General features: G+C 36.9%; 2 protein-coding genes across 2 annotated transcripts in view; one reads left to right on the top strand and one right to left on the bottom strand.

Moving 5' to 3' along the window:
- Positions 1 to 4,741, bottom strand: part of LOC140165853 (mRNA export factor-like) — a 40,071-nt gene extending 35,330 nt beyond the window's left edge. The window contains 1 exon segment of the mRNA XM_072189184.1: positions 4,648 to 4,741. The gene's annotated coding sequence lies outside the window, so the exon portion shown is untranslated.
- A 246-nt stretch (positions 4,742 to 4,987) lies between these two features.
- On the top strand, positions 4,988 to 25,759 carry LOC140165862 (eukaryotic translation initiation factor 2 subunit 1-like). Its single transcript, XM_072189196.1, has 8 exons — positions 4,988 to 5,123; positions 14,031 to 14,284; positions 15,102 to 15,181; positions 16,391 to 16,542; positions 17,574 to 17,680; positions 21,146 to 21,243; positions 22,004 to 22,147; positions 22,803 to 25,759. Exons 2-8 carry the CDS (start codon positions 14,047 to 14,049, stop codon positions 22,935 to 22,937), a joined length of 954 nt encoding a protein of 317 aa, XP_072045297.1. The 5' UTR covers positions 4,988 to 5,123; positions 14,031 to 14,046; the 3' UTR covers positions 22,938 to 25,759.
- Positions 25,760 to 26,370: the final 611 nt, after the last annotated feature.

The raw sequence follows: 26,370 nt of genomic DNA on the forward strand, positions 1-26,370 counted from the left end.
GAAATTGTATCCAAAAATCTTCAAAACGGCTCAAAAATGGGTTTTAAAGTTAATAGACATTGTTAATCTGCATGAAGCCGTTTTGCTGCATATTCAGTAGGCCTATGCAAAAAGACCATAATTGTTACTACTGAAACAGGGGGGTGTTTGTACTTCACACTCATTAACAAGTGCTTTCCAAAACAAAATGGCAAGACAGATAATCTAGAAAAGAAATTAAACTTGGTTCAAAGGCGTGCTTAAATTGTTGTCTGTCACTCGTGGTAATGAGTTTTGTGCAAACTCTCGCATATTGGAGGAAAAGTCGAAATATGCGATTTTCCGCGTTCGGCACTGATCTTTAAAACAACATTTCTCTTGAACGAAATGTCGCAGAGACATGAAATTTTCGGTGTTGAGCTACAAATTGTCTCTAATTTAATTAATAAGTGACAAATGTGGATTTTGACAACTTTTAAATCCTTATAAGGCGCAACACTAAATCACTCGCATTTTATGTAAGAACGAAATTCGCTAATATAGTCCATAGTGAGTATGAGATTGTAGCGACCATATCTACCGACATGTTCACTTTAAATCACTCAATATCAGCTCATATGAATTCGACAAGTGTCTTCAATGATAACACGCAGAAAAAACCGGACATTTTATCTCAAAAGCAATTCTCTGTGGCGGATGAAGACAACTTCCGATTTTGAAATGTGAGTGGTGAATTTAGTATATTTTAGGCCATATTTTTTGCACATGAAATAGCGGAAAAAAGTCAACGGTCATCGATATATGCCGACAAAAGTTTTGGAATCTACAGAAACAGAGCTTTAATTTGATACCAAATTTATTTTGTCAAGTATTGCAGGGACGCCAGGAATGGCGCTTCAAGTAGGCCAAAATCACACGTTATCCTATGGGACGCTTATTTAGTGTTGCGCCCCCCCTTGTAACGGACCGTCGCTATGAACGCGTTCTTTTTACATTCTTCGCGTAAAATTAGAAATGCGCGTCATGAAATGTGTTCTATTTCAATCATGATGATAAACAAGGATTACGAAAATTCACCCTGATGAATTATTATTGAGAAAAATGCTTTATTGGCCGAGCAGGCGCCTGCAAAGTCTAGAAATTGTATCCAGATATCTTCACAAGGGCTCAAAAATGGGTTTTAAAGTTAATAGACATTGTTAATCTGCATGAAGCCGTTTTGCTGCATATTCAGTAAAAAAAAAAAAAAAGACCATAATTGTTACTACTGAAACAGGGGGGGGGGGTGTTTGTACTTCACACTCATTAACAAGTGCTTTCCAAAACAAAATGGCAAGACAGATAATCTAGAAAAGAAATTAAACTTGGTTCAAAGGCGTTGCTTAAATTGTTGTCTGTCACTAGTTTTAGTGAGTTTTGTGCAAACTCTACGCATATTGGAGGAAAAGTCGAAATATGCGATTTTTCGCGTTTCGGCACTGATCTTTAAAACAACATTTCTCTTGAACGAAATGTCGCAGAGACATGAAATGTTCGGTGTTGAGCTACAAATTGTCTCTAATTTAATTAATAAGTGACAAATGTGGATTTTGACAACTTTTAAATCCTTATAAGGGCGCAACACTAAATCACTACGCATTTTATGTAAGAACGAAATTCGGCTAATATAGTCCATAGTGAGTATGAGATTGTAGCGACCATATCTACCGACATGTTCACTTTAAATCACTCAATATCAGCTCATATGAATTCGACAAGTGTCTTCAATGATAACATAGAAAAAACCGGACATTTTATCTCAAAAGCAATTCTCTGTGGCGGATGAAGACAACTTCCGATTTTGAAATGTGAGTGGTGAATTTAGTATATTTTTAGGCCATATTTTTTGCACCGCGAAATAGCGGAAAAAGTCAACGGTCATCGATATATGCCGACAAAAGTTTTGGAATCTACAGAAACAGAGCTTTAATTTGATACTAAATTTATTTTGTCAAGTATTGCAGGGGCGCCAGGAATGGCGCTTTCGAAGTAGGCCAAAATCACACGTTATCCTATGGGACGCTTATTTAGTGTTGCGCCCCCTTGTAACGGCCGTCGCTATGAACGCGTTCTTTTTACATTCTTCGCGTAAAATAAGAAACGCGCGTCATGAAATGTGTTCTATTTCAATCATGATGATAAACAAGGATTACGAAAATTCACCCTGATGAATTATTATTGAGAAAAATGCTTTATTGGCCGAGCAGGCGCCTGCAAAGTCTAGAAATTGTATCCAAAAATCTTCAAAACGGCTCAAAATGGGTTTTAAAGTTAATAGACATTGTTAATCTGCATGAAGCCGTTTTGCTGCATATTCAGTAGGCCTATGCAAAAAGACCATAATTGTTACTACTGAAACAGGGGGGTGTTTGTACTTCACACTCATTAACAAGTGCTTTCCAAAACAAAATGGCAAGACAGATAATCTAGAAAAGAAATTAAACTTGGTTCAAAGGCGTTGCTTAAATTGTTGTCTGTCACTAGTTTTAGTGAGTTTTGTGCAAACTCTCAGCATATTGGAGGAAAAGTCGAAATATGCGATTTTCCGCGTTCGGCACTGATCTTTAAAACAACATTTCTCTTGAACGAAATGTCGCAGAGACATGAAATTTTCGGCGTTGAGCTACAAATTGTCTCTAATTTAATTAATAAGTGACAAATGTGGATTTTGACAACTTTTAAATCCTTATAAGGGGCGCAACACTAAATCACTACGCATTTTATGTAAGAACGAAATTCGGCTAATATAGTCCATAGTGAGTATGAGATTGTAGCGACCATATCTACCGACATGTTCACTTTAAATCACTCAATATCAGCTCATATGAATTCGACAAGTGTCTTCAATGATAACACGCAGAAAAAACCGGACATTTTATCTCAAAAGCAATTCTCTGTGGCGGATGAAGACAACTTCCGATTTTGAAATGTGAGTGGTGAATTTAGTATATTTTTAGGCCATATTTTTTGCAATGAAATAGCGAAAAAGTCAACGGTCATCGATATATGCCGACAAAAGTTTTGGAATCTACAGAAACAGAGCTTTAATTTGATACCAAATTTATTTTGTCAAGTATTGCAGGGACGCCAGGAATGGCGCTCGAAGTAGGCCAAAATCACACGTTATCCTATGGGACGCTTATTTAGTGTTGCGCCCCTTGTAACGGCCGTCGCTATGAACGCGTTCTTTTTACATTCTTCGCGTAAAATTAGAAATGCGCGTCATGAAATGTGTTCTATTTCAATCATGATGATAAACAAGGATTACGAAAATTCACCCTGATGAATTATTATTGAGAAAAATGCTTTATTGGCCGAGCAGGCGCCTGCAAAGTCTAGAAATTGTATCCAAAAATCTTCAAAACGGCTCAAAAATGGGTTTTAAAGTTAATAGACATTGTTAATCTGCATGAAGCCGTTTTGCTGCATATTCAGTAGGCCTATGCAAAAGACCATAATTGTTACTACTGAAACAGGGGGGTGTTTGTACTTCACACTCATTAACAAGTGCTTTCCAAAACAAAATGGCAAGACAGATAATCTAGAAAAGAAATTAAACTTGGTTCAAAGGCGTGCTTAAATTGTTGTCTGTCACTAGTTTTAGTGAGTTTGTGCAAACTCTCGCATATTGGAGGAAAAGTCGAAATATGCGATTTTCCGCGTTTCGGCACTGATCTTTAAAACAACATTTCTCTTGAACGAAATGTCGCATGAGAGACATGAAATTTTCGGCGTTGAGCTACAAATTGTCTCTAATTTAATTAATAAGTGACAAATGTGGATTTTGACAACTTTTAAATCCTTATAAGGGCGCAACACTAAATCACTACGCATTTTATGTAAGAACGAAATTCGGCTAATATAGTCCATAGTGAGTATGAGATTGTAGCGACCATATCTACCGACATGTTCACTTTAAATCACTCAATATCAGCTCATATGAATTCGACAAGTGTCTTCAATGATAACACAGAAAAAACCGGACATTTTATCTCAAAAGCAATTCTCTGTGGCGGATGAAGACAACTTCCGATTTTGAAATGTGAGTGGTGAATTTAGTATATTTTTAGGCCATATTTTTTGCACCGCGAAATAGCGGAAAAAGTCAACGGTCATCGATATATGCCGACAAAAGTTTTGGAATCTACAGAAACAGAGCTTTAATTTGATACCAAATTTATTTTGTCAAGTATTGCAGGGACGCCAGGAATGGCGCTCGAAGTAGGCCAAAATCACACGTTATCCTATGGGACGCTTATTTAGTGTTGCGCCCCCTTAAGTTTCACTTTCTATACGAGTAACTAGATCATGGCGAAATTGTGTTGATCTCGCTACTTTAAACTTTTTGTACTGGATCGTTCAAGCATGCTCAACAAATTTTTCAATGTTAGTGCCTCTGACCCCAGTAGAAATAAAAACGGATACTATGGGCAGAGAGTTCTACTTCTAGTGCTACTGACTGCTGTGCATGATCAATTCAATGATGATGCATGGCTTCCGAATTCGGAGTTCCGTAAAAATTCAACAAACAAATAGCGCAAAAAATGATATGTTTTAGCAACTGCTTAAGTTATGAAACGATATTTAGTAAAGAATTTTATGTTAAAAAACATAATATCAACCACTTACAAAAGTTGATTGGCAGTTTATGAAGAAATAAGCAATTTCTTGGGTTGAGTTCCGTACACAGAATCCGAGTTTAGAAGGCCCGGTCAAGTTTGGGTCAAAGGTCAAATATTATTACTCATTTTATTTTTTTGTAAAAGTATACAATAAAAAAAGCTGATATTCTGAGCTTATTTGTTAATTTTCTAACAATATTTTAATTTAAAAAAAACCAGTTTAATAATAATCTAAAATTTATTTGTTTTTTAATTTTTAAAAATCCAAACAAATACTTTTTGATGATTTTTTGTTGTTGTATTTTAAAATGCAAAGAAAAAAATACGTTTTAGGTCACTCACGTTGTACGCGTATTCACATGTATTGTAAGCATATTGCATCAGTTTGACGCAAAAAAACTCATGAAAATTTACCAGTCTTTGTATGTATACGAAGAATTTTGACAAAATTACAACAGATATACAATTCATCTTTATATTTTGGTAAGAATAAATCGTTAAATCGTTCATTTTGTTGTGAAATCTGACCCACTATCAGGTTTGCTCAGAAATTTTGATCACTAAAAAATAAAATTATTATAGGCTAATTCCAGTGGCAGTGTATTCATTGACGACATTATAAATGTCATTTGCTATGCCTATGTTCATGCAGGGATCGATACAAAGGGATGGGCATCCTAGTATTACGTAACAAACCGGAAGATGTAGTTTAAGTCTAGACCACAGCGGAGTAAGATAAGACAGTGCGCATACCACCAGTCAAAGTCTCCGCCTCATCCGATAATGAGGGCCGATTGTTCCATGAAATGCGACAGGCGAGACTGCTACGCAATTACCGCGTATTTTCATGGTCTATCGCGTGAATCGCGAAAACGCATAGCAACGCTCTATCGGCGATATCTGGAAAGCACATAGCGCTGCACAATCAAACTTGCACCATTGGCACTGTACAAATAATTAAGAGAACACACCAGGTACCACCACCATGATGATCAATTGCACAGTTGGGAAACCACCAACCAACAGTACACACAGAGCTGCTCACATTACAACCCCATGCACTGAACTGACCAATCAGGTGCATGGATTTTCAAGAAAATTTGTTCTGGACTATGAAAAATGCTCATGCATATTACGTTTGTCCATCAACATTTGGCTGTCTCCACTTCTACTTCCTACACAAGTAGCTTGAATAAACCTTAAACTTCCGTAGAAAAACTTTGAAAATCTCTGAAAAACTTGTAATTTTTTACAAAAAGGCCTTGAAATTTGAGTAATGTTGGTTCCACTTGCATCAGTTACATGTATTTCAATGGGATGTAATTTGAGCTGGTGATGTCATTGGGTTATAATGAGCTGTGGTTGATTCATTTGCATAAGTTGAATTTGTACAGAAGTTTGCTTGTGCGCTGGCGTGATTGTTTGACACAGCTAGGCATGTTCACAAAATTTTCAAGTAGGATATTTCACATGGAAATTATTTTGTTTAAAAAGGTGATTATTTAACTTAAAAAATGAGGGGTCAACCATGTCTGTAGGTCAAAAATTAGCGAAGTTATGGGCAAATGTCTGTTTTTAAAAAAAACATGTAATGCATCATTTTTCACCACAGCGATCCATTTTACACAAAGGCGATTTTATTTTATGAAATCTAACTTTCACTGCATGCTGACTTCTGTATCAAGGATAAAGTACCGGCACATTTTAGACTACGTCGTCAAGTTTCTGGTGTCCAAATTTCAAATTTTTGTATTTCCCTTTTTGGATTGAATGTCGCCCTCTATAATAAGGAATGTGGACATGTCTAACACAGCACGATCGAACAATCGGCCCTCATGAATATGCGAGAACTGGTACCATACAATACACGGGGACTTTGACTGGTGGTACGCGCTCTGTCTTATCTTAGGTAACCCAGGCAAACCTTAGTTAACACATTTGCTAGTCAGCCAAATTCGCCGACAATGTCAATTGATGCATATTTACATAGAAATTTAAAACAACTGGCCGAAGAAGGAACGTACATTTATGTTTTCTATACTTCACTTGACCCAAATATATGATTTTTTATGGTGATAAGTCACTCGCACATGGAATTTTAGAGGGATTTGGATAGCAGTTCCATTAAAAAAAGCTGCTATCATAATGAGACTAAGATCTAGAAACACCCCCGAAATGCCGTTTTTGCTAGCTGAAACTTTTTGATGACAGTCAATCTTTGACAAGATGTAACTTGGCTACGGAAAGTGCTATGAAAAAATGGTTTTCAGTTTTGGCTTTGTTTACTCAAGGGCTTTGCTTTGATATATAAAATGATGCAGTTTGATGGCAAATTTGAATTCACCTAGCATACCTACTTATCTTACTCCTCTGTGGTCTAGACAATAGACGGATTAGCGGCCATTTTGTCTTCGACATGATTTTATTCATGTGTCCTTATACTTTAGTACACAAATATATAAGTTAACATGTTTACAATATTAAAATTATATTTTAAATAATCAATTATATTCTGTAGTAAATCGATCAAATGACGGTGATTGTTTAGGTATTATATGCTTGATAAAATTAAACTGTCTGACCAGCTAGTATTCTCCTCCACCGTCAGTGTGATTCCAGACATTCCACGTACCATGTTGAGAAGGTGGAGGAGACTAAAGCTGTATTAACGAACACGCATGCGTTAAAAATGATGTGGTTTAAGTCGAACAATAGAGTGACGTAGTTTCCGGCATTGTTCCTATGCACTTTCACCCTCCTGGTTCATGTTGGTGCATTTGGCTGTGTGTTTGACAGTGTAGGCCTATGGCCCATTTCACGGTTAGGCGCCACTTTTTTTTTTCAACATATCTGGCCTGGTGTGTAAAAAATAATGGGGTTACAAAATTTACTGTTGGTGATTTTTCATTGTCTCTGTATGGCCTACCTCCATTAGCTTAATCGGCCTTTCTAGTTTTATCTTTCAGGGCGCACAGGGGTCAGAAGTGGTCAAAAAACCACATTTCACTAGCAACCTGGAAACAGACATTTATTTTCCAATGCTGCCACTTTTAACTATGTTGAGCCTACCAGCTGCTTTTGTTGTTTTTATGTAGTGAACAAGTTGCACTAAACAGCCATACATGAACAAAGTATTAGTTGTCAGTTAAACTAGCATGAGAACCATTTAAATTTCTGAATTCAGATGTGACATTTTCCGTTCACATCTATGTACCTTATTCAATGTGGAATAGATCGACTAATACTTAAATACATGAATGGCAAACTAGTGTGTTTTAGTAAAGTTCAGAGTCTTGTTACTATTTGTTGAACAAATTACACTTGTTGCTCTTAATATGTAGATACAGCGATATTTTGAATTTTTTGCCAACAAATTCCGTTCACAATTTTGTCACATCCGATTCATTTTCCAAATAGTATAATTTATTAACAAAATGTGGCAGAATTTTTTCTCCTTGATTTTTAAAAATCTCCTGCTATGAGCTATCTAATGACACCATTTAATGAAAACTCCTTCATCAACTTAGCTTGCAGATGTCATTTCAAAGTTTCCGTTCACATGTGTCACATCCATGGTACCTGTCACATCCAAAATAGTTTCTTCAAAGAACTAAGGGGGCTGGCATTTTCTTCGGAAGGGGGTCACAAATATGTCGGTGACCGGAGTCAATTTTTTATGACCCCCCTATCGCGGGCCAAATTTTTTAAGACCCCCCCCCTCTCGCTGGTCGAAAAATTTTATGACCCCCCCTTCCAACTACACAGACTCAAGAAAAATTATTCATTGCCGGAACTAAGGCGCGGAGCGCGTCAAAACTTAAAAGTGAAGAAAGTGTGGAGCGCGGTAAAATGTTTATTGTAAGTGTAAAGAAGGCGCGCGGAGCGTTTAAAAATTTTGCATTGATTGTACGCACATTTCGACTGCATGGTTAAGGAATCTTGGCAAGAAAGCGCATGTAAAATTTTAAGTCACCAGCCCTTAATAATTCTATAACCCCCTATTTTTGGTGTTAAAAAATTATACCCCCCCCTATTTTGGGCCTGATAATTCTATGACCCCCCCCCCTTCCGAAGAAAATGCCAGCCCCCTAAGACAGGAATGGGACTAGGATGCCAGTTTGAAGTTATTTCATTACAGGTTTGTGGGGATCAAAAGGCACAACAAATCTTTAATTCAGTATGCCTTCTTTAATTGTGACAGGAGATTCAAAAAGCTTCAATTTCCGTTCACATGTCACATCCTCAAAATTAGTAGTTTTTAGGCCAAAATAAAAACAACATGATATTTGACTTTCTAAAATAGGTTTATTATTTTGTACATGTCATATGGTCATTTTCACAGTAAAGGGTGTAACTTTTGATTTTTAGGGTCAAAATTTCAAACCACTTAAATATGTTTCTGTTTACTGAAATCATGCATAGAAGCAACTTAAATTCCAGTAAAATAATGTTTCAAGGCTTAAACCTTTTGATTTCTAATAAAAATTTGACATTTGCATAACATTTTGGTTAAAATCTAAGAAAAAATGTATTTTACATAACCTCAGAAAATTATGACATGAAAGCTGGAATACATGTGAAATCCCATTCCAAAGTAAGTCAAAAGATATAAGTTAAATTTTATACCATGTTTTGCTATGTTTGTAATTGCAGTTTTGAAAATTTTTAACATCAAGTGTCATTTACAATGGAAATTTCCAAACCTTAAACATATTTTTAAGTTTTAATTGGGTTCCTAAAATAATTTGAATGTCTAACTTCATGTACAAATACTACTTGATGAAAGGAACCTCCCAGCCAAGTTTCACAGAAATTGGAGTTATTTTTTAGAATTGGCAATTCAAGCGATTTGTGTTTCGGAGGCTTCAGTTAACAACACAGGTGATCATAAAAGTAAAATATTTGGCTAACTACTACAAGTTGACGTAAAAAAATAGGTAAAAAATATCACAATTACCAATTTTCATGCTTTGCTTCTAAGTATTGAATTTCAGTTGTGACAAAAATTAAATTATCACAGCAAGTCATTTTTTTGTTTCGGAGGCTTCATGTTAACAATTGTTAAACATTGCAGGAGTAGTTTTTTTGAAAACAACAGTGTTGGGATCATCTAAGCTGTTATTTTCTTGTGTGTATTGAATCAATGATTCTATGCGGCAGATATTGTAGATTTATCACATGTTAATTTTTTCACCCATTTGTTTAGTATGGTGTTTTTTGCATGTGAAGCCTCCGAAACAGGCTTTTTTGGGTATCGGTATATTTTTCAAACATTAACCATAATGTCCAAATTTTTTTAAATTTATGACATTCTGCACATATCAAGTAATAATTACAATGCAGATATCAGTATGAAACACACCAATTTAGATATGCATAGATGATAATTAATCTTATTGTTGTTTCGGAGGCTTCATTTGTTTCGGAGGCTTCAATTGTTAACGGAAAGTTTGTATTGGGTCCCATTTTCAAACGGTGATATATATCTCCACGATTTAAAAACATGTGACTTGAGGATCTACTTTGCTACATTTTGATAAATAGATTGGATGAGCTCTTTTATTTATATTTGCACAAGCTTGCTGAACAGTTTGTTTGGAGGCTTCAAAAAGTTAACGGAAAACGGCTCTTTGAAGTCAAGATTTTATAAAAATTTTAAAAGCTTGCAAATCGACTTATTTTTGTTACCCATTTCAAGTTAAGATAACAACTGTTATGAATCAAGAAGAAGTGAAGAAATAACCAAGAATTATGAACCAAAGCTACACCCACAAAGTTTGTTAACAATTGTTAACGGAAAATGAAACCTCGAAGCGACAAATATCGAAGTCCGGTTCTCAAAAATACAGGGCCGTTCACAATTAAATCTAATGTGGCAGTGTTTACTCAACATATGACTGTACTTTCAGGATAAGAAAAATTATCCATGAACTAACTGAAGAAAACACAGGGTTTTAATAAAATGTTACTGTTTTTTATAGTTTTTCAAAATGGCAATATTAAGTACATTTAAGCCTGCTAAAACTGAACACAGTAACTCCCAAAGCTGATTATGCTACCCAAGGTAGCTGCTAACTAGATGACTTATGTGGCCAAAAATCATGGAATTCTGTGGCTTTATTAGAACACTACGGATTAAAATGTTAAAAATCCAAAGTTACACCCTTTACCGTGAAAATGACCATATATGATTATTTCAAAGCTTTGTCTTTGTCTTTAGAGGACAGTTTTGTATACAATTTATAGAAGCGGATGTGACATTTTCAATTGTGAACGGAACATTTCAGTAAATTATAAACATTTTGCTTGTCAAAAATAAAGGGTCAGGAAAAACGTTTTAGCATTGCTCAATTCAATAGAATCTCACAAAATATGTGTGTTAGAAGTGCCCAAAGCTTATATTTTTGACAAGCAAACTGTTTATCATAATGAAACATTCCGTTCACAATTGAAAATGTCACATCCACTTCTATAAATTGTAAACAATGTTTTAAAATGAACACTAACACAGGTTGATATGTTTCAATATATCCCATTTAATTCACTGAGTGTGTGAAAACTCTTTGAATCATTATTTTCTGAAACATACTCTGCTTTACAGTGTGTGGTTTCCGTTCACATTGACATCAGTCACATCCAAAATTGCACAAACATCAGAATCTTGAATTTGACCTGTGTTTTCAAACTGGCTGATATTATTTGTGAACATTACCCATATTATGACCTTCAAAGCTGTGCAATATCAGAGTCATTCATTGATTATTAAAATTGTTGAGTAAACCTTTTCATGTCAATTTCCCTTTTTTACCACAAAAATTACATTAAAGTGGCCATAAATTTGTCATTACACAACAAAATTTGCCCAAATTTGGTCAGAAGGGAGCCTATGACATACTCGTTTATTTTAAATATCTATGATATATGTATTGGACAGTCAAAGTATAAATATACACTACTCAATATTGATCAAATTTGTTAAAAAATTACATAACATGAGATAATAAATCATAATTTTCTTCAAGAAGTAGCGAGATTTAAGCTGTGAAATGATATTTTTATGAAAATCTGGTCTTATTTGGAAAAGAAAACCCCTATTAAATTAAATTTAATCCATTTTGAAAATTTCGAGTTTTTTTCACTAAAAGTGGCGCCTAACCGTGAAATGGGCCCTATAGTTTAATAGCTCCATGTACTCTATGAAATTACAGGTTTGATTTACAATCTGACATTACACAAACAGGACTCAAAAAATGTTTATTTCCTGGGAAGGAGATTCCCATTCAAATAAAATATGATCAAAAAGACAAAATGTATGCAAATTTAACCAAGAAAGTGGGGTCAGGCTTCTTACAAATGATGCATCTTCCGAGGAGCAGTTTCAGACAATAGCTCGGGATTATTGGGGCAGAGGTTATCTTTTGAATTCTTTCATGACCACTGAAGCATAGTCACGCCTGTCAAGGACACTCTGCGTGAATTGAAAGACCATGTCACTCGCCACAAAAGAATGTCAAAGGTCATACGACACCAATTTGGTGTCTTTCCGCGCCTCGAAATATGATGCTTATGGTCTATGACTGTACCTACATGTACATGCTTGTCGCAGGACGTCAGTAGCAGTACGTTCACGCATTGTGTCTTGACTTTGCATGCAGGCAGAGTGTCGAAATATATATATATGCATGTGAGTGATCTGACCCGTTCCGACAAAAGCAGGAACAAGTCGTATTTTTAACATTTCATGATTTTAATAAAAATGTTAGCACGGAACAATAAGCTTCAAAATGATACCAAAATTATACATAGCATCAATAATTACAAGTACATATGTACAAGATATGGATAATTTTGTAAATGATACCTTGATATTTTTGCTAAATTGTTACTCGTGAGTACATTTGTAATGTGCTGATTTGTGATTAGTTTCCTGCCTTACACAGGATTGAATAGCCCCAATAGGGATTATCATAGTTCAACTGTCAATTATTGATCAAATAAACCTCTTTTTAATAAGTACTTTCAAGGATTTGAAAGTCCACTTATTAGGCTTGGGCGATATCGCACCCTGCGATATATCGTGATATTAAATCCTTATCGCGATGACGATATGTAGAAATAGTGACAGGCGATATACTTATAATTGGTCTCCCATCCACTCAGCAGGCCACGATCAACTAAATGTTTAATGTGCATGAGGGCAGCAGTGGTCTCCCATCCACTCAGCAGGCCACGATCAACTAAATGTTCAATGCGCATGAGGGCAGCAGTGGTCTCCCATCCACTCAGCAGGCCACGATCAACTTAATGTTCATGCAATGCAATAGCGGACACGATGCACAATTTTAATGGCAGCAAATGGTTTCATACTGTTTTTAATAACGTTTCGGATTATAAAGAAGCTGTTTTGAACGATGGCAGTGGATTGAATAAGTATGTTTTGTACTTGTTTATTTGTATACTAATTGCTTCACTGTTTGGCGGGCCGTTTTGCACCCATATACCAGTGAACTTCTGATATATATGGCATGCATGCATGTATGGATAAAAATATCGTCAGATGGCGATATCGCGATATGTTTTTGGCTGCGATATGCGATATGCAAAAGACTGACGATGCCCAAGCCTACCACTTATTATAAATCCCAAGGTCAAATACCATGAAATTAAGAATTCCAAAATTTGGTTTTTTTTTTAATGGGAATGTCATCTTGAAAGGCCTACATGTATAACTCAAAAACATGCCTGGCGACTTGTTCCGGGTTTTGTTGGAGCTGGTCACATGTGACATGATCAAGGGGAATGATGAGTCGCATGTCGGCAATTTTCAAGAAGTTTTTTACATCATTTTCTTGCAGTTTACGAATACCGTACCGGTACCGGTACTTCATTTTGATGCAAACCTCATCAGAATCTGACTTCTCGTTACTGAGTTATGAGCAATTTATCAATGGCTGAAAACAGTTTAAAACAAAAGAATTTGAACACTGTTTTTGCCAATATCTCAAAAACAATATTAGCGACCAGGGTTGTCACCAGGACCAAGAAAGTACTGGTTAAAATATTGAAGGTGAAGCGTAGCGAGCGAAGCTCTCGCGCCTCGCACTATCTTTTTAGTGAATGCTTGGGATCGGGGAATAGGTTTTGAGGGTAGGCTACCACTACACCCATCGAATGTGTGTCATCAGCCCTCAGATCGGCCCTCAGATCGGTGACTCTAGGAACCCATGGATTCGATCCATGTAGGCTACCACCCCCCTTTTTTTTGCACTTTTTATGATGAAATGCCATCATCCACTTCCGGCCCATCCGACTCATTCCCCTTGATCATGTCACAAATATTAGTACATGTATGACCACAATTTTTTTTTTTCTTTATTTCCTTAAAAACAGATACGTTTATTCAACAATGCCTCTGTCGTGTCGATTCTACGAGCAGCATTTTCCCGAAGTGGAAGATGTTGTCATGGTGAATGTGAGATCTATCGCCGAGATGGGAGCGTATGTCCACCATTTAGAGTACAATAACATAGAAGGCATGATCCTACTGAGTGAATTGTCCAGAAGGCGTATCCGTTCTATCAACAAGTTAATTAGAGTTGGCAGGAATGAATGTGTGGTCGTCATAAGAGTTGACAAAGATAAAGGTACAGTACCGTAGAACTAATAAAATTTTTCATAAACTGTATGTTAAAAGTAAAGTAGGTAATAGGGCTACGCATGCTGCACAAAAACAAAATAAACACACAATTGTTCGCTACAAGAAGAAACTGAATATAATTAATAAGAAAGAAAGAACAGTTTACCAACCCAAAGTGTTATTTTTAAACCAGACAACAAATAAACACAAATCCCGACCGGCACACAACCCAAAAAGTAAAGGAATGTGCCGGCACACAACCTTCCGATCTCTAGACGGACGCTTTATCCATTAGGCTACCAGCTCCCATTGCGGAACATTCCCTGGCTTTTTTTCAAGTTGGGTTGTGTGCTGGTCGGGATTTGTGTTTATTTGTTGTCTTGTTTAATTGTAATACTTTGGGTTGGCAAACTGTTCTTTCTTTCTTTCTTCGTTTTAATTTTAAGTCAGTATTGTTCTGGGACATATATTGAAGGGAAAAACAGCATTTTTAAAAATCAACAATTCTCAACATACACGTATTTATTCAGGCGGCGGATGACATGATCGCGCCGGCAACTCGTGAAACCGCCCGGCCGTATGGCATTTTCCATATACTCGGTTAGTTTTGTGGGGTTCATTATCGAACCCCAACGGTTTTAGCTTGTATTTATATTATTTATCAACATAGGCCTATTTGTTTGTGATATTTCAAGCGATTTAAAATTTCAAAATAATCCCATTCAATTACACGGTTGACGATGAAAATTTACTGAATTTAGGGACTGCATGTCATACACCACCTGTATTTATTAAATTATGTTTTCTACTGTTTTTCATAACAGGTTATATTGATTTGTCCAAAAGAAGAGTTTCACAAGAAGAAATCGCCAAGTGTGAAGAAAAGTTTGCCAAAGCCAAAGCAGTAAGTGAATTGAATTCATGTATGTTTGTGTGAGGGGAGGGAGGGGCAGAAGGACTCCCATACAGTGAAGGTGCCACAGGGGGCTTTGGGGGAAAAGCCCCCCCCCCCCCAGTCAGAACTCTTGCCCCCCCCCCCCTGTGGCCCCCAGTAAAAAATCAAGATTTACATTTTTAACAGCAATTTTTGCCCAAAATTTGTTGATTTTGCCCCCCCTCCCTGAAATTCACTTTGCCTCCTCAATGCCCCCCCTCTTCAATGCCCCCGAAAAAATTCCTGGCACAGCCACTGCACCCAGAAGAAATTATGTAAATACCGATCCACAGGAACTGCAGACTTGGGATGGGATGCTCAACATTTAAAAGCATTTTTCAATGACTGTGAAGGTGGGTAGACTAGAGTCAGTCAAAAAAATTCAAACCTTTGTGTCCACAGTTAGATGTACTATTACATGTACCAGTTTCAGATAAGACCAGTGTGCTCTTTAGCTAGACTTTAATATTTGAATGGGCAAGATATGACAATATTTGTACCGGGTAACTGAAATCAATCAAACAAAAAGTGCTGGAAAGTTTTTGAGGAGCTGCATTTCATTGTAGCGACAAAACACTGTTTGATCGGAAGTTCTTTCTTCTTACGCTGAATATTGGGATTCAATTATTATTTCATGAGGAATATCAGTTGTTGCCGCTCAACATTATCAGAAGATCGATCAGGTGAAGTTGATTTCTCTGTTGATATCAGCAATAAAACGGTAATGGTTAGTGGCTTCCTCCAAAATAATGAATTTGAACAACATGCAAGTGTGTGTATGCATGCTTCCGTTAACTTGTGTTCACGTAAAAGTGTTGATTCTTTACCGTTTAACGATGGTTGGCTCCTGTGCAAAGGAATAGGAAGAGATGAATTGAATACCTGAGTGGAAGAAGGACCAAACTCCATTTTACAAAAATGAGTTTTATCATATTTTAAAAGACCTGTACCATTGCCATTGCAACATACATCATTTCACATGTATGTTATAATGTATGTTCATGTACCAGTACCAAAGATCCCCTCAAGATGAAAACAGTCTGAAAAATATCTGAAAAAAAAAGTGTTGATGGAGTTGGGTCCTTCTTCCACTCAGGTATTCAATTGTTACTATTGACTTCCTACATTGTAGCTGTCTTATGATTTCATGTGGTAATTGTTTCTGTTTGTCAATTGTAGGTAAACAGCATATTAAGGCATGTTGGTGAAATCCTGGAATATGAGAACGATGAAAAATTGGAAGAATTATACCAGAAGACAGCATGGCATTTTGACAAGAAATACAACAAGGTTGGCTATGGCGGCTTTGAAGCATTCAAGAACTGTGTCGCGTAAGTTGATTATACTATGATTTAAGGTGGCTTTCTTGGCTACAGTCACGGTGACCTGCACAGAATTGCTTTCAAATGATTCAGGATGTGTACAGTGTGTCCTAATAAAAACCTTTATCTTATTTTGTTTTATAACTTAAAAATGCATACTGGCATTACAAAATTGAAAAAAGAACAACGGTGCACTCGGGTAAATCAATGCTTGGCTGTCACATTTAAGAACTAATATTACAAAATTTCAGTTAAAAATTTACATTCCATACTTACGACATAGACATCTGATAGAAATTACTGGTACATCAGGCAGTAATGTTTAATGCAAATTGGGAAGATTGTTTAATATTCAAGACCTTGCCGCGGTTATAAGGCAACCCCCATTTACCGAATTTGCTTGATTTAGCAATTCAAGATTTCAACATAAGTGGACGTTTTAAGGATAATTTGGTAAAATATACTGTATTGTTTGTAATAAACGCTACGGGGGGGGGATTGCATTGTTCCAAGGGGGGCGTTTATTGGAAGTGAATTGTCAATGAAAAAACTTCAAAATCTGGTTCAATTTCCTGATGGTTCTCCTGTATTTTTGTACCGATATTGCAAATATCGGGCCTATACGATATCCGATCCGATAATCGGTTGAGCCCTACAAGCAACAAAGTGAACCTTCAGTGGTGGGCTCCACCATCCACTGTAGCTACAACACTGCCCCATTTTGGAGTAAAATTGCCCATCTACGGGTATAGGCTTAAATACCCAAGTAGTACATATTGAAATCATGCCGTGTGATTACCTGTTTCCCGTCTTCGTTTGTTTTATTTTATGTTATATATTTCACGGGAGTGCATCTTTAGAGATCCAGTTAAAGTATGTGTGTTTCGTCAACTTTCTGTCTACAAATTGTTATAATTCTTCGTTTGATGTGCATCATTATTGATCCAGACATACTTTCTACTAAAAAAGCTGTACAACTGTTTCCGTCTTCGCTTTTTTGTTTTTGTTTTTTTATTATTCTTTTACATTCACACCTACAGTGATACAAGTATCCTGGATGAGTGTGAGCTAGATGAGAAGACAAAAGACGTACTAATAGACAACATCAAGAGGAGGCTAACACCACAGGCAGTCAAAATCAGAGCAGGTAATGTTGGGATTCAGGCTGGACGAGCCTTTTTGTATTATGTTCTGAATAAATAAGCAAGTTTATTTCAAGCCAACCAACCAAATGGAAAACAAAATATGACTATGATGCTAGGAGCCATGTGGAAACTTGCAAGGAGCTTTAATAACAGAATACAGACTTTACAATGAAAACTGAAGATATTATACTTGGGTTTCAAGATTATGAAGGTCACTTAATATGTGATGCGATCAAGCAAAATCAGTCGGAACTCGAAATATTGATTTTTCCAAACAAAAGAAATATTTCCTTTTGTTTTGGAAACTCTTTATTTGCTCATATCTTTAGAACTGGTATTTCAATTTCAATGGGATTTTCTTTTTAATATCCTTTAAGAAACTGAAAATTTGATATTTCCGAGTTCCGACTGATTTTGCTTGATTGCATCACATATACCTCTAGCATTTATTGACAAGAAGCCATAATTGAACAATAATTTGTATCTCTAAGCTTGAGCATTCTGAAGTTTGCGCATGCCGCACTTATCACACGTTTTTGACACAACGCATTACATGCAAACAGCCACAATCCAAGTTTGGCTGGTGCAAAGCAAAATTATCTGGAGGTACATTAAAAGTAGCCTCCATGAGTGAAACACAAACATGATAGAGTCTGTACATTTTGATTCTACAGTGTACCTCATTATGAAAACAGATTATTGTAACAAAATGACAATGGCTAGGCTACAAATTAATAAATATATAGCTTGATCAAATAACTTGCCGATTTACATGAAAATCCTCAGAATATCAATGACAGGTGGTGTAATGGTTGATAAACTTGTTTTGAACTGAGTTCAATCGCCTGTAGTGGCAAAGATGTCTGTCCTCACATCTAAATTGACCCACCATTTATATCCCCCCTACCTCACTTTTTTGCCAATAAAGTAATATGATGATATTCTTAATCATATCATTGGCAAGCTAATATTATAAGGACAATGAAAATGACTCCTTTTTTGACAAAATAAGATGTTTAAAATTGATATTCCGCAAAAACCAACTTAAGCGGTGAGTTCCTTCGAACGAGACAGATTTGGTCTAGAAAAAAGCTGACGTCCAGCCCTCGAATTAACCCACGGCACCGACGGCATATTGCCGTGGGTGCCCACCCCCATTGCCGCAATGCCCTCAAAATATGTCCCTTACCGACGGCAGTCACTTGCCGTGCCCTTTAATGAAGTTGCCGTGGGTGCCCTAGCCGCCAGCCCTATCCCTTCATTATAAAATCATTAACAAGTACTGGTTAAATCCCCGCAAAATTGTGTAAAATTCAATCGAAAATCTTGAACACGATCGCTATTTTGAGCATCGTAACCCAGCTGCCAATCACAGTAAACACAATAGTTTGTTGTGAATTAATATTCATTACCCCTACATACATGACGTAAGCTTACATATTCAGCCAATCACATCGGCTTTTATACATTATCTGGTTGCTAGAAATCTGACATTCTGATTTCATTTTCTCGATTGGTCAGAGAAATACCTCCAACGTACTATCGACCAATCAATACGCTGTTAGTAACTAAGACTCCTCGACCTCGTGTCGTGAACAAAATCTGAGCGCTGGGCAAATCAATTGTTCTCTCGATTATCAAACATTGACTTCCCATTGCAAACCGATGGCGATACTCTTCCGGTCTCGTCTTATCTTGTACATGTGAGCCCATCTCTAGATATGTTTTGCACGAAATAGTTTTTATCCCGGCGAATTTTATCAATATTATTACCAAAGTTACAGCTGTTTCATCGCTGTTTCGAGTCAGTTTTTAAGCAATCAGGTTAGTTTTAGTGTAAAGTTGAGAGTCGAATTTTACTTTGGTGTCGAATTCAGCTGACGGTAATGCATCTATTCGCTTTTGAAAAATTGCCTTGGTGCCCTTCTCAAATTTTCAACAGTTGCCTTGATGCCCTTTTGAAATATTACAAATTGCCGTGCTGCCTTGCCTTTTCAGTGAAAATCCACGTCAATTATCAACTTGCCCTAAAAAAGTTGCCGTGCCCCTTCAGATCCTTAATTCGAGGGCTGCTGACGTCATGAAATGAGATGTGCCTGCTTTGAGAAAAGGGACTATAAACGCTCTCAATGGACAGAACGTATACTGTTGTTGTTCACAGAAAAAACTCTAAATTAAGTATTACAAATTTAATGGTTTTTAAACATATGGATAAAATCAGCCGCTTCTTTTTTTATATATTAGTAAATTGTGATATTACAATTCATATGTAAGAAATATTAGGCCTAAAAAATAAAGAAATAATTTGAGCTTAGAATTTCATCTGAGACGAGCATATAAACCATGTTAAGTCCACAAACTCATGTATCTGATTTCCCTGAGCGATATTAAGTTGGATGAAATATTACGAAGCAAACGATAGTAACAATACTGTGTGGGCTTTGTTTCAGAAATGAGAGCAATAGTCTGTATATATTGTTATGCAGCATTGTTATGGTAAATAATAGTACAACTCATTGTTGCTAATGGGTCAGTCCATGTCAAAACAGATTGAGTGTACACCCATCCTCTTGGATTTTGCTCTCCTTTGGCTCATGGGTACCTTTCATGGATCTCTAGTTGAGGTCACAAGAAAAAAAATCAAATTCTATTTCGTTTGCGAATGGCGGGCCATCAAATTAGGACCTATAAGTGCACTGTGACATTATCATGGGTCCTTCAAAATCAAAGATAATTTGATTGAACAGTACTGAAGTGCTGATTTTGACCCGAAATCCCAACGAAATTCCAAAATCTATCTTTTTTTGGCATTAGGCATTTCAGACACAGCCAGTGAGTGACCATATTCAAAAAGAGGGTCACAAACTCACAACTGATTCAATTAAGAAGAAAATGCCCCTCAAAGAGAGCACTTTATCATTTGGACACCTTAAATTCGCAATTTTGGTCAAGGTCGCCAAACTTTAATTACCTGTCATTCACAATTTTTTTCTTGTGACCTCACCTAGGGGTCCATGAGAGGTACCCCTGAGCCAAAGGAGAGCAAAATCCAAGAGGGTGGGTGTACACTCAATCTGTTTTGACATGGACTGACCCTAATGTCAAACTTGTCACACAAGTAAATGAGAGCATGATATAGTGTCCGCTTCATTTACGTACGTCATAGCCCGCTGCCTTGAAAATTAATTTCGCTTCAAATGGGGGAAGAACACATACGAGCCCGAATTTACCCACACAATTTCTCTTTTTTCAGGAGAAATATGCATAAAAAATTGCAACGAGTGTCAACTTGTAATTTAATAATTATTCTCTTCGAATAGAGATTTTAACTTGTTTTTGCAATAGACCTGACCTTTAACATGCTGATTATACCAATGTATTTTGTAGTAATTAACTCGCATCATACATGGGTCAAACCACATCCTGCGAATGACATGTATTCTTTTTTGTTTTGTTGTTGTTTTCAGATGTTGAAGTAGCATGTTATGGTTATGATGGAATCGATGCTGTCAAAGGAGCTTTAATGAAAGGATTAGATCTGTCAACAGAAGACATGCCAATCAAAGTAAGTATACTATAAACAATTTTAGGCTGTGGTTAGTGGATCTGTTTGTACTTCATACATGTAGTATGACTATGGATGTAAGTAGTGCACCGGTCCATGAGTTTAGCACTGATACAATTACGGCGATAATCCCATCAGTTTTATGAGTATTGGTAAAATAAAGAAATTAGAATGGGAAAACCAAGTAAAGCTTCAGGCACAATACTATTGGATATCTGCCCTATTGGATTGTTACTGATAGGGATCAAAAGTTTGTACCCATTGTGGCATCTTACGGTCACCTTAATTAAATCCCGAGTCTCAAAGCTGCCGCGTGCTTTTGTAAAATTGTGCACATATTCATTTCTTTTATTCATTCCAACATTTGCAACTGACATTGATACTTCCTGCACAAAATGCTTGTCCCAAAGCCTGTACTGACACATAAAAAAGGGGAAAAAAGGCATTCCGCATTAGCTTTGAGACTCTGGATTTAATTAAGGTGTCTTAAAAGCATGAACGTTACAACACAAAAAGATTGCTCGCCATAAAGACCAGAGGTTCTCAACAGGTGGATATATTTTCACTTTATTTTTTAGTCAAAGTCTGCGACCCCTGAAGAAGTGCTTGTGATCCACATTTAGGCTACGACCCACAGTTTTGGAATGCCTGGCATACACAGATGTCATCCATTTGTAACATGACTCCACCCACTAAATATCAGATGGAATGAATTTATCAAATAGTATGAACTTCTTCCAACAATGTTCTTTTCTTGCAGATCAATTTAATAGCACCGCCACAGTACGTGATCACCACACAGACGTTAGAAAGGGCGGATGGATTGAAGAAACTCAACGAAGCTATAGAAATCATCAAGGAAAGTATAGAATCAAGTAGCGGAGTCTTCAATGTATTAATGGCGGTAAGTAGAAGCGATTGGGTTGGTATTCTGAAAAGAAACCCTTTCTAAAATAGTTTAGTGCGCTAGGTTATCGGTCAGAAAGTTGTAAGATCATGAGCTTTATCATTTCTCCTCTATCCTACTCATTGTGGCTCTAACATGCAGACACCACAGTGGGTGCATGGCGTGCCGTGGTTCTGTGAGTCGCATAAAATGGTGGTCCTGTGTACCAGACGAGCAATATTTGGACATGTAAAAGTTGCAGGCCTTTTCTTAAAGAGCAGTTGAGAACCGGAAATTGCTGTGGAGGATAGAAAATACAAGGTCTGTTGCAACCAATGAATCAAAGAAAGCTGTCTCCGCCTGCGTGTTAATCATGGAGGCAACTAAATGTACCTCTGGATTATTTTGCTATGTGCCCTGTAAAATCGGATTCAAGTGTGTGGTTGTTGGCATTCTACAGGGTGCCCGCGGTTCTTTAGAGTCCTTGAATTTGAAACCACCTTTTCAAGGCCTTGAAAGTCCTGGAAATTTGCACATGGTCCTTGAAAGTACGTGAAAATTGGAATTTTATCTAAAGTATAATTTTGACAAAACTGGAGAGGAGGTTACAGTAATAATGAATAATTTACATTGTTTACTAATACTAATCCATTTTCTCTTGTATTGATTACAGCCTAAGGTAGTAACAGACACAGAAGATATGGAGCTAGCTAAGCAACTGGAGAACCTAGAGAAGGCCAATGCAGAGGTGGATGGTGATGATGACACTGAAGAACAGATAGGCATGGTCGCTGCTGATGATGATTAGACTGTCTCACTGAAAACATGAACTACACACTATAGTTGGAGACTGAATTAAAAATACTAGTTTGCATCTGACGTCACCTGTCAATCAAACTCAGATAGTATTTGTGTATGATTGTCGTGGTGATTGAAATTCTGAACACAGCGGTAAAACATGGCTAATTGTGCACCTTCAAACATACAAACCATCCCAAGCATTAGGTCTTAGTAATTGGAAACTTTCTTTCCTGAAGGTACCGTGTCAACAATGGCTAGAATAGTTGCTTTTCTGCGATGAAGGTGCTACTAACCAATCACAGGCTGTGGAGAGTTTAATTGTCAGATGCAAACTTATCTTTTAATTCTGTCTCTGATTATAACATCACACTATAACACACTTTCTCAGACAGCTTCTTTATGCAAATCTGAAAAAGGCCCAAAGTGTTATGGCAAGAAATATTTGCAATTACAGGTTGTCTGCTATTGAACTTCATTGTTGAGAACAAAATACACAACGATGAGTAGGATTTAGTCTTTCCTTAGAGAAGTCCTTTTCAAGGGGCTGAGCATTTGATCTAGTGAGTGTTATCTTCAGGGGCTCTGAATATTGCACTTGCTAGAGTACCGAAAGCCAATTCCTCTAAAAAAGCACTTCTCGGTCGAGTTGACAGGGCTTTTATTGCATTGTGTCAGCTTATCCTGGAACCTAGGATTGAGTACAGATATCAGAACTGGGGATAGACCCCCTTCTCTTTTTGAATAGCTTTAACACTTACCACGTATGGGGATGACTCTTCCTGTACACGGGACCGACGGCTTTACATGACGTCTCTAGGAAAATATTAAATCCTACTTGTGTTTACCGACATAGAGTACCAAGTAATTTCAAAAATACACAGCGATTCAAATTGGCTATTCCATTTAAAATCCACACTACCCCTGTGGAAGATTTTGGAAATATCTTCCACGGGGGGAGTATTAATTTTAAATGGAATTAGCACATTAGGCAGCTCCATTTGAATTTCATACACCCTCTGAGAAAGATTCAACCTGAATCTTCCACAGAGGTGGGCGAAGTTTCAAATGGAGCTGCCTATTGTGTTCATTCCATTTGAAATTTATACTCCTCCTGTAGGAGATATTTCCAAAATCTTCCACAGGGGTAGTGTGGATTTTAAATGGAATAGCCCAACATTGCAAACTATCTTGTGAAATGGCAGGTTCCATATGCATATCACAGTATGGTTTGCTTGCCAGATTGAAACAGGCATAACAAGAATTCCATTGAAAAGGGAGATACAGGACTTATCCAATCATTGATGGCAGTTTAAAATTGTCATTTCTTTCAGTTTACCAAATAAGGTTTTTTTATCAAATGTTCCTTGTATTGTAGTCTTATATGTATGTTTTAAGAAACAAAAAGCCACTGTGAAAGACTTACGTGTATTACACTCAATACTCACAGAGTTACTGCTTTTCAGGAAATTTCCTGATTTTAGGAAAAAATTGACCACTTTCAAAGGAATTTTTTGCTCAACCCTTCCTGTAGAAAAGGATAGGGAAAAATGCTTTTTCAGAATTTTTTCAGGAAATTTTGACAGCACCAAGTGCCATCTCTGTACTCAAGTTATGGTGATAAATCTTGAGTCTTCAATATGGAATTGGTGTAAAAGAACAATGTTTTGACCAAAATATTGTACACAAGCTTTGCAATCTTTGAAGTCTAAAGACTTGTTATGAAGCATTGATGTGTATTACTATTGTTTGGATGTGGGTATTATTGATACCTACTTGTAGATGAAATTGATTGGATATATTTATTCATGCAGATATTCTGTGATAATCCAGTTTCTTATATTTTCCTTTTGTTAAGGGGGTACTACACCCCTGGCCAATTTTGTGCCTATTTTTGCATTTTTCTCAAAAATTATAGCGCATTGGTGACAAGTAAGATATGTATATTATAGGGGCCAGGACTACAGCTACTGCACTGAAAATTCAGCAACTCAAGACAAGTAGTTATTGATTTATTGATCAAATATAGGTTTTCCCTCATTATTGAGTGTAACACCACAACTGTTATCTGTGCTGAAATAAAATTTCCAGTGCAGTAGTTGTAGTCCTTGGCCCTATAATATACATATCTTAACTGTCACCAATGCGCTATAATTTCTGAGAAAAATGCAAAAATAGGCATAAAATTGGCCAGGGGTGTAGTACCCCCTTAAGGAAATATAATTATGTTGAGGAAATATAATTGATTTACAGCAAGTTAAGATGAAGGAGGACATGATTTGAAATATATGATTACGGCAAATTGCTGAAAATAATCCAAGTATACACCGTTTGCATCGATTTATTATGTCAATAGAGAGCGATGTTATCATTTTTTAACAGCGAAAAGTCATTTTTGCTGTGATCGCTACTCATGCGCAGTGAATCGTCTTAAGCGCTTCACGTTTTCAATAGGAACAGATTATAGTAACTTGTTATTTAATATGAATTCTGTACAAAATAAATAAATTCTGTAGGAAACAGCCAAAATTCAATTTAACATTTTAACAAATGGCTTGGGATATATAACGCAATGAGGTCACTTATGAATCTACAAATAAATAATATAAATAAATAAATTTCGGATTTATATAGCGCCTTTTTCCAGCTAGATCTTGAAGGATTCAAAGCGCTGTAATTTCGCTGCCATGGTGAATCATCACAATCAGATCGCATCATCTAGGCCAGTTGCAGCCGAACCTCAGGCGCAGACCTATCCGCACTTAGATTGTAACATCCACCAATTATCTGTGCAGCTCCCCAAATTCCATTGGGTGAAGGAAGTTTTGATAACCAAACAACTTATCACCGATTTTTGAAAGCAGGAGGAAACCGGAGATCCCGGAGAAAACCTGCGAGAGCAAGCATGGAATCGGGATAAACCAAGTGCACATGAGTCCTTGGCGCGCCGCTACCGGGCTTGAACCCGGGACCTCAGTGGTGCAAAGCGAGGAACTACCGCTGCGCTTAACTCGCCCTCGCCTTACAAATTACTTGTAACAGTTATATCATGTACCTTCATGACTTCGGAGGTCATCGGATTGCTCACATAACAGAGATTATAATTTGGTTCACCTCAAGTTCAGTAGTGACGTTAATGCTTTTTCCCGGTTGCGCCACAAGCGTGCTGACAAACCGCCCCTGTACATACTTCACTACCGAACTTGAAGAATTTGCAATAACATTCAAATACTAGATCCAGCCAGGCTGTCACCTCTAACGTCTGGTACTGGACATATACCATTCACAGGCAGTGTAAGTTTCAATATCAATGCAGTGGAGCAAATAACTTCAAAAATCAACACAGGTTATATTTACCGAGGATTGAACAAGACACCTGCCTCATCAGCAAAAACAGTAAACTGATGCTTGTATTTTTAAGTGACCCATGTATACTATACTCA

Source organism: Amphiura filiformis, chromosome 12 (assembly GCF_039555335.1).
Source record: "Amphiura filiformis chromosome 12, Afil_fr2py, whole genome shotgun sequence".
Lineage (NCBI taxonomy): Eukaryota > Metazoa > Echinodermata > Ophiuroidea > Amphilepidida > Amphiuridae > Amphiura > Amphiura filiformis.

Coding starts and splice junctions, on each gene's coding strand:
- LOC140165862 (XM_072189196.1), top strand. CDS start 14,047: ATGCCTCTGTCGTGTCGATTCTACGAGCAGCATTTTCCCGAAGTGGAA. Junction 14,285..15,101: donor AAGAGTTGACAAAGATAAAG/GTACAGTACCGT, acceptor TTTTCATAACAG/GTTATATTGATTTGTCCAAA. Junction 22,148..22,802: donor TCTTCAATGTATTAATGGCG/GTAAGTAGAAGC, acceptor TATTGATTACAG/CCTAAGGTAGTAACAGACAC.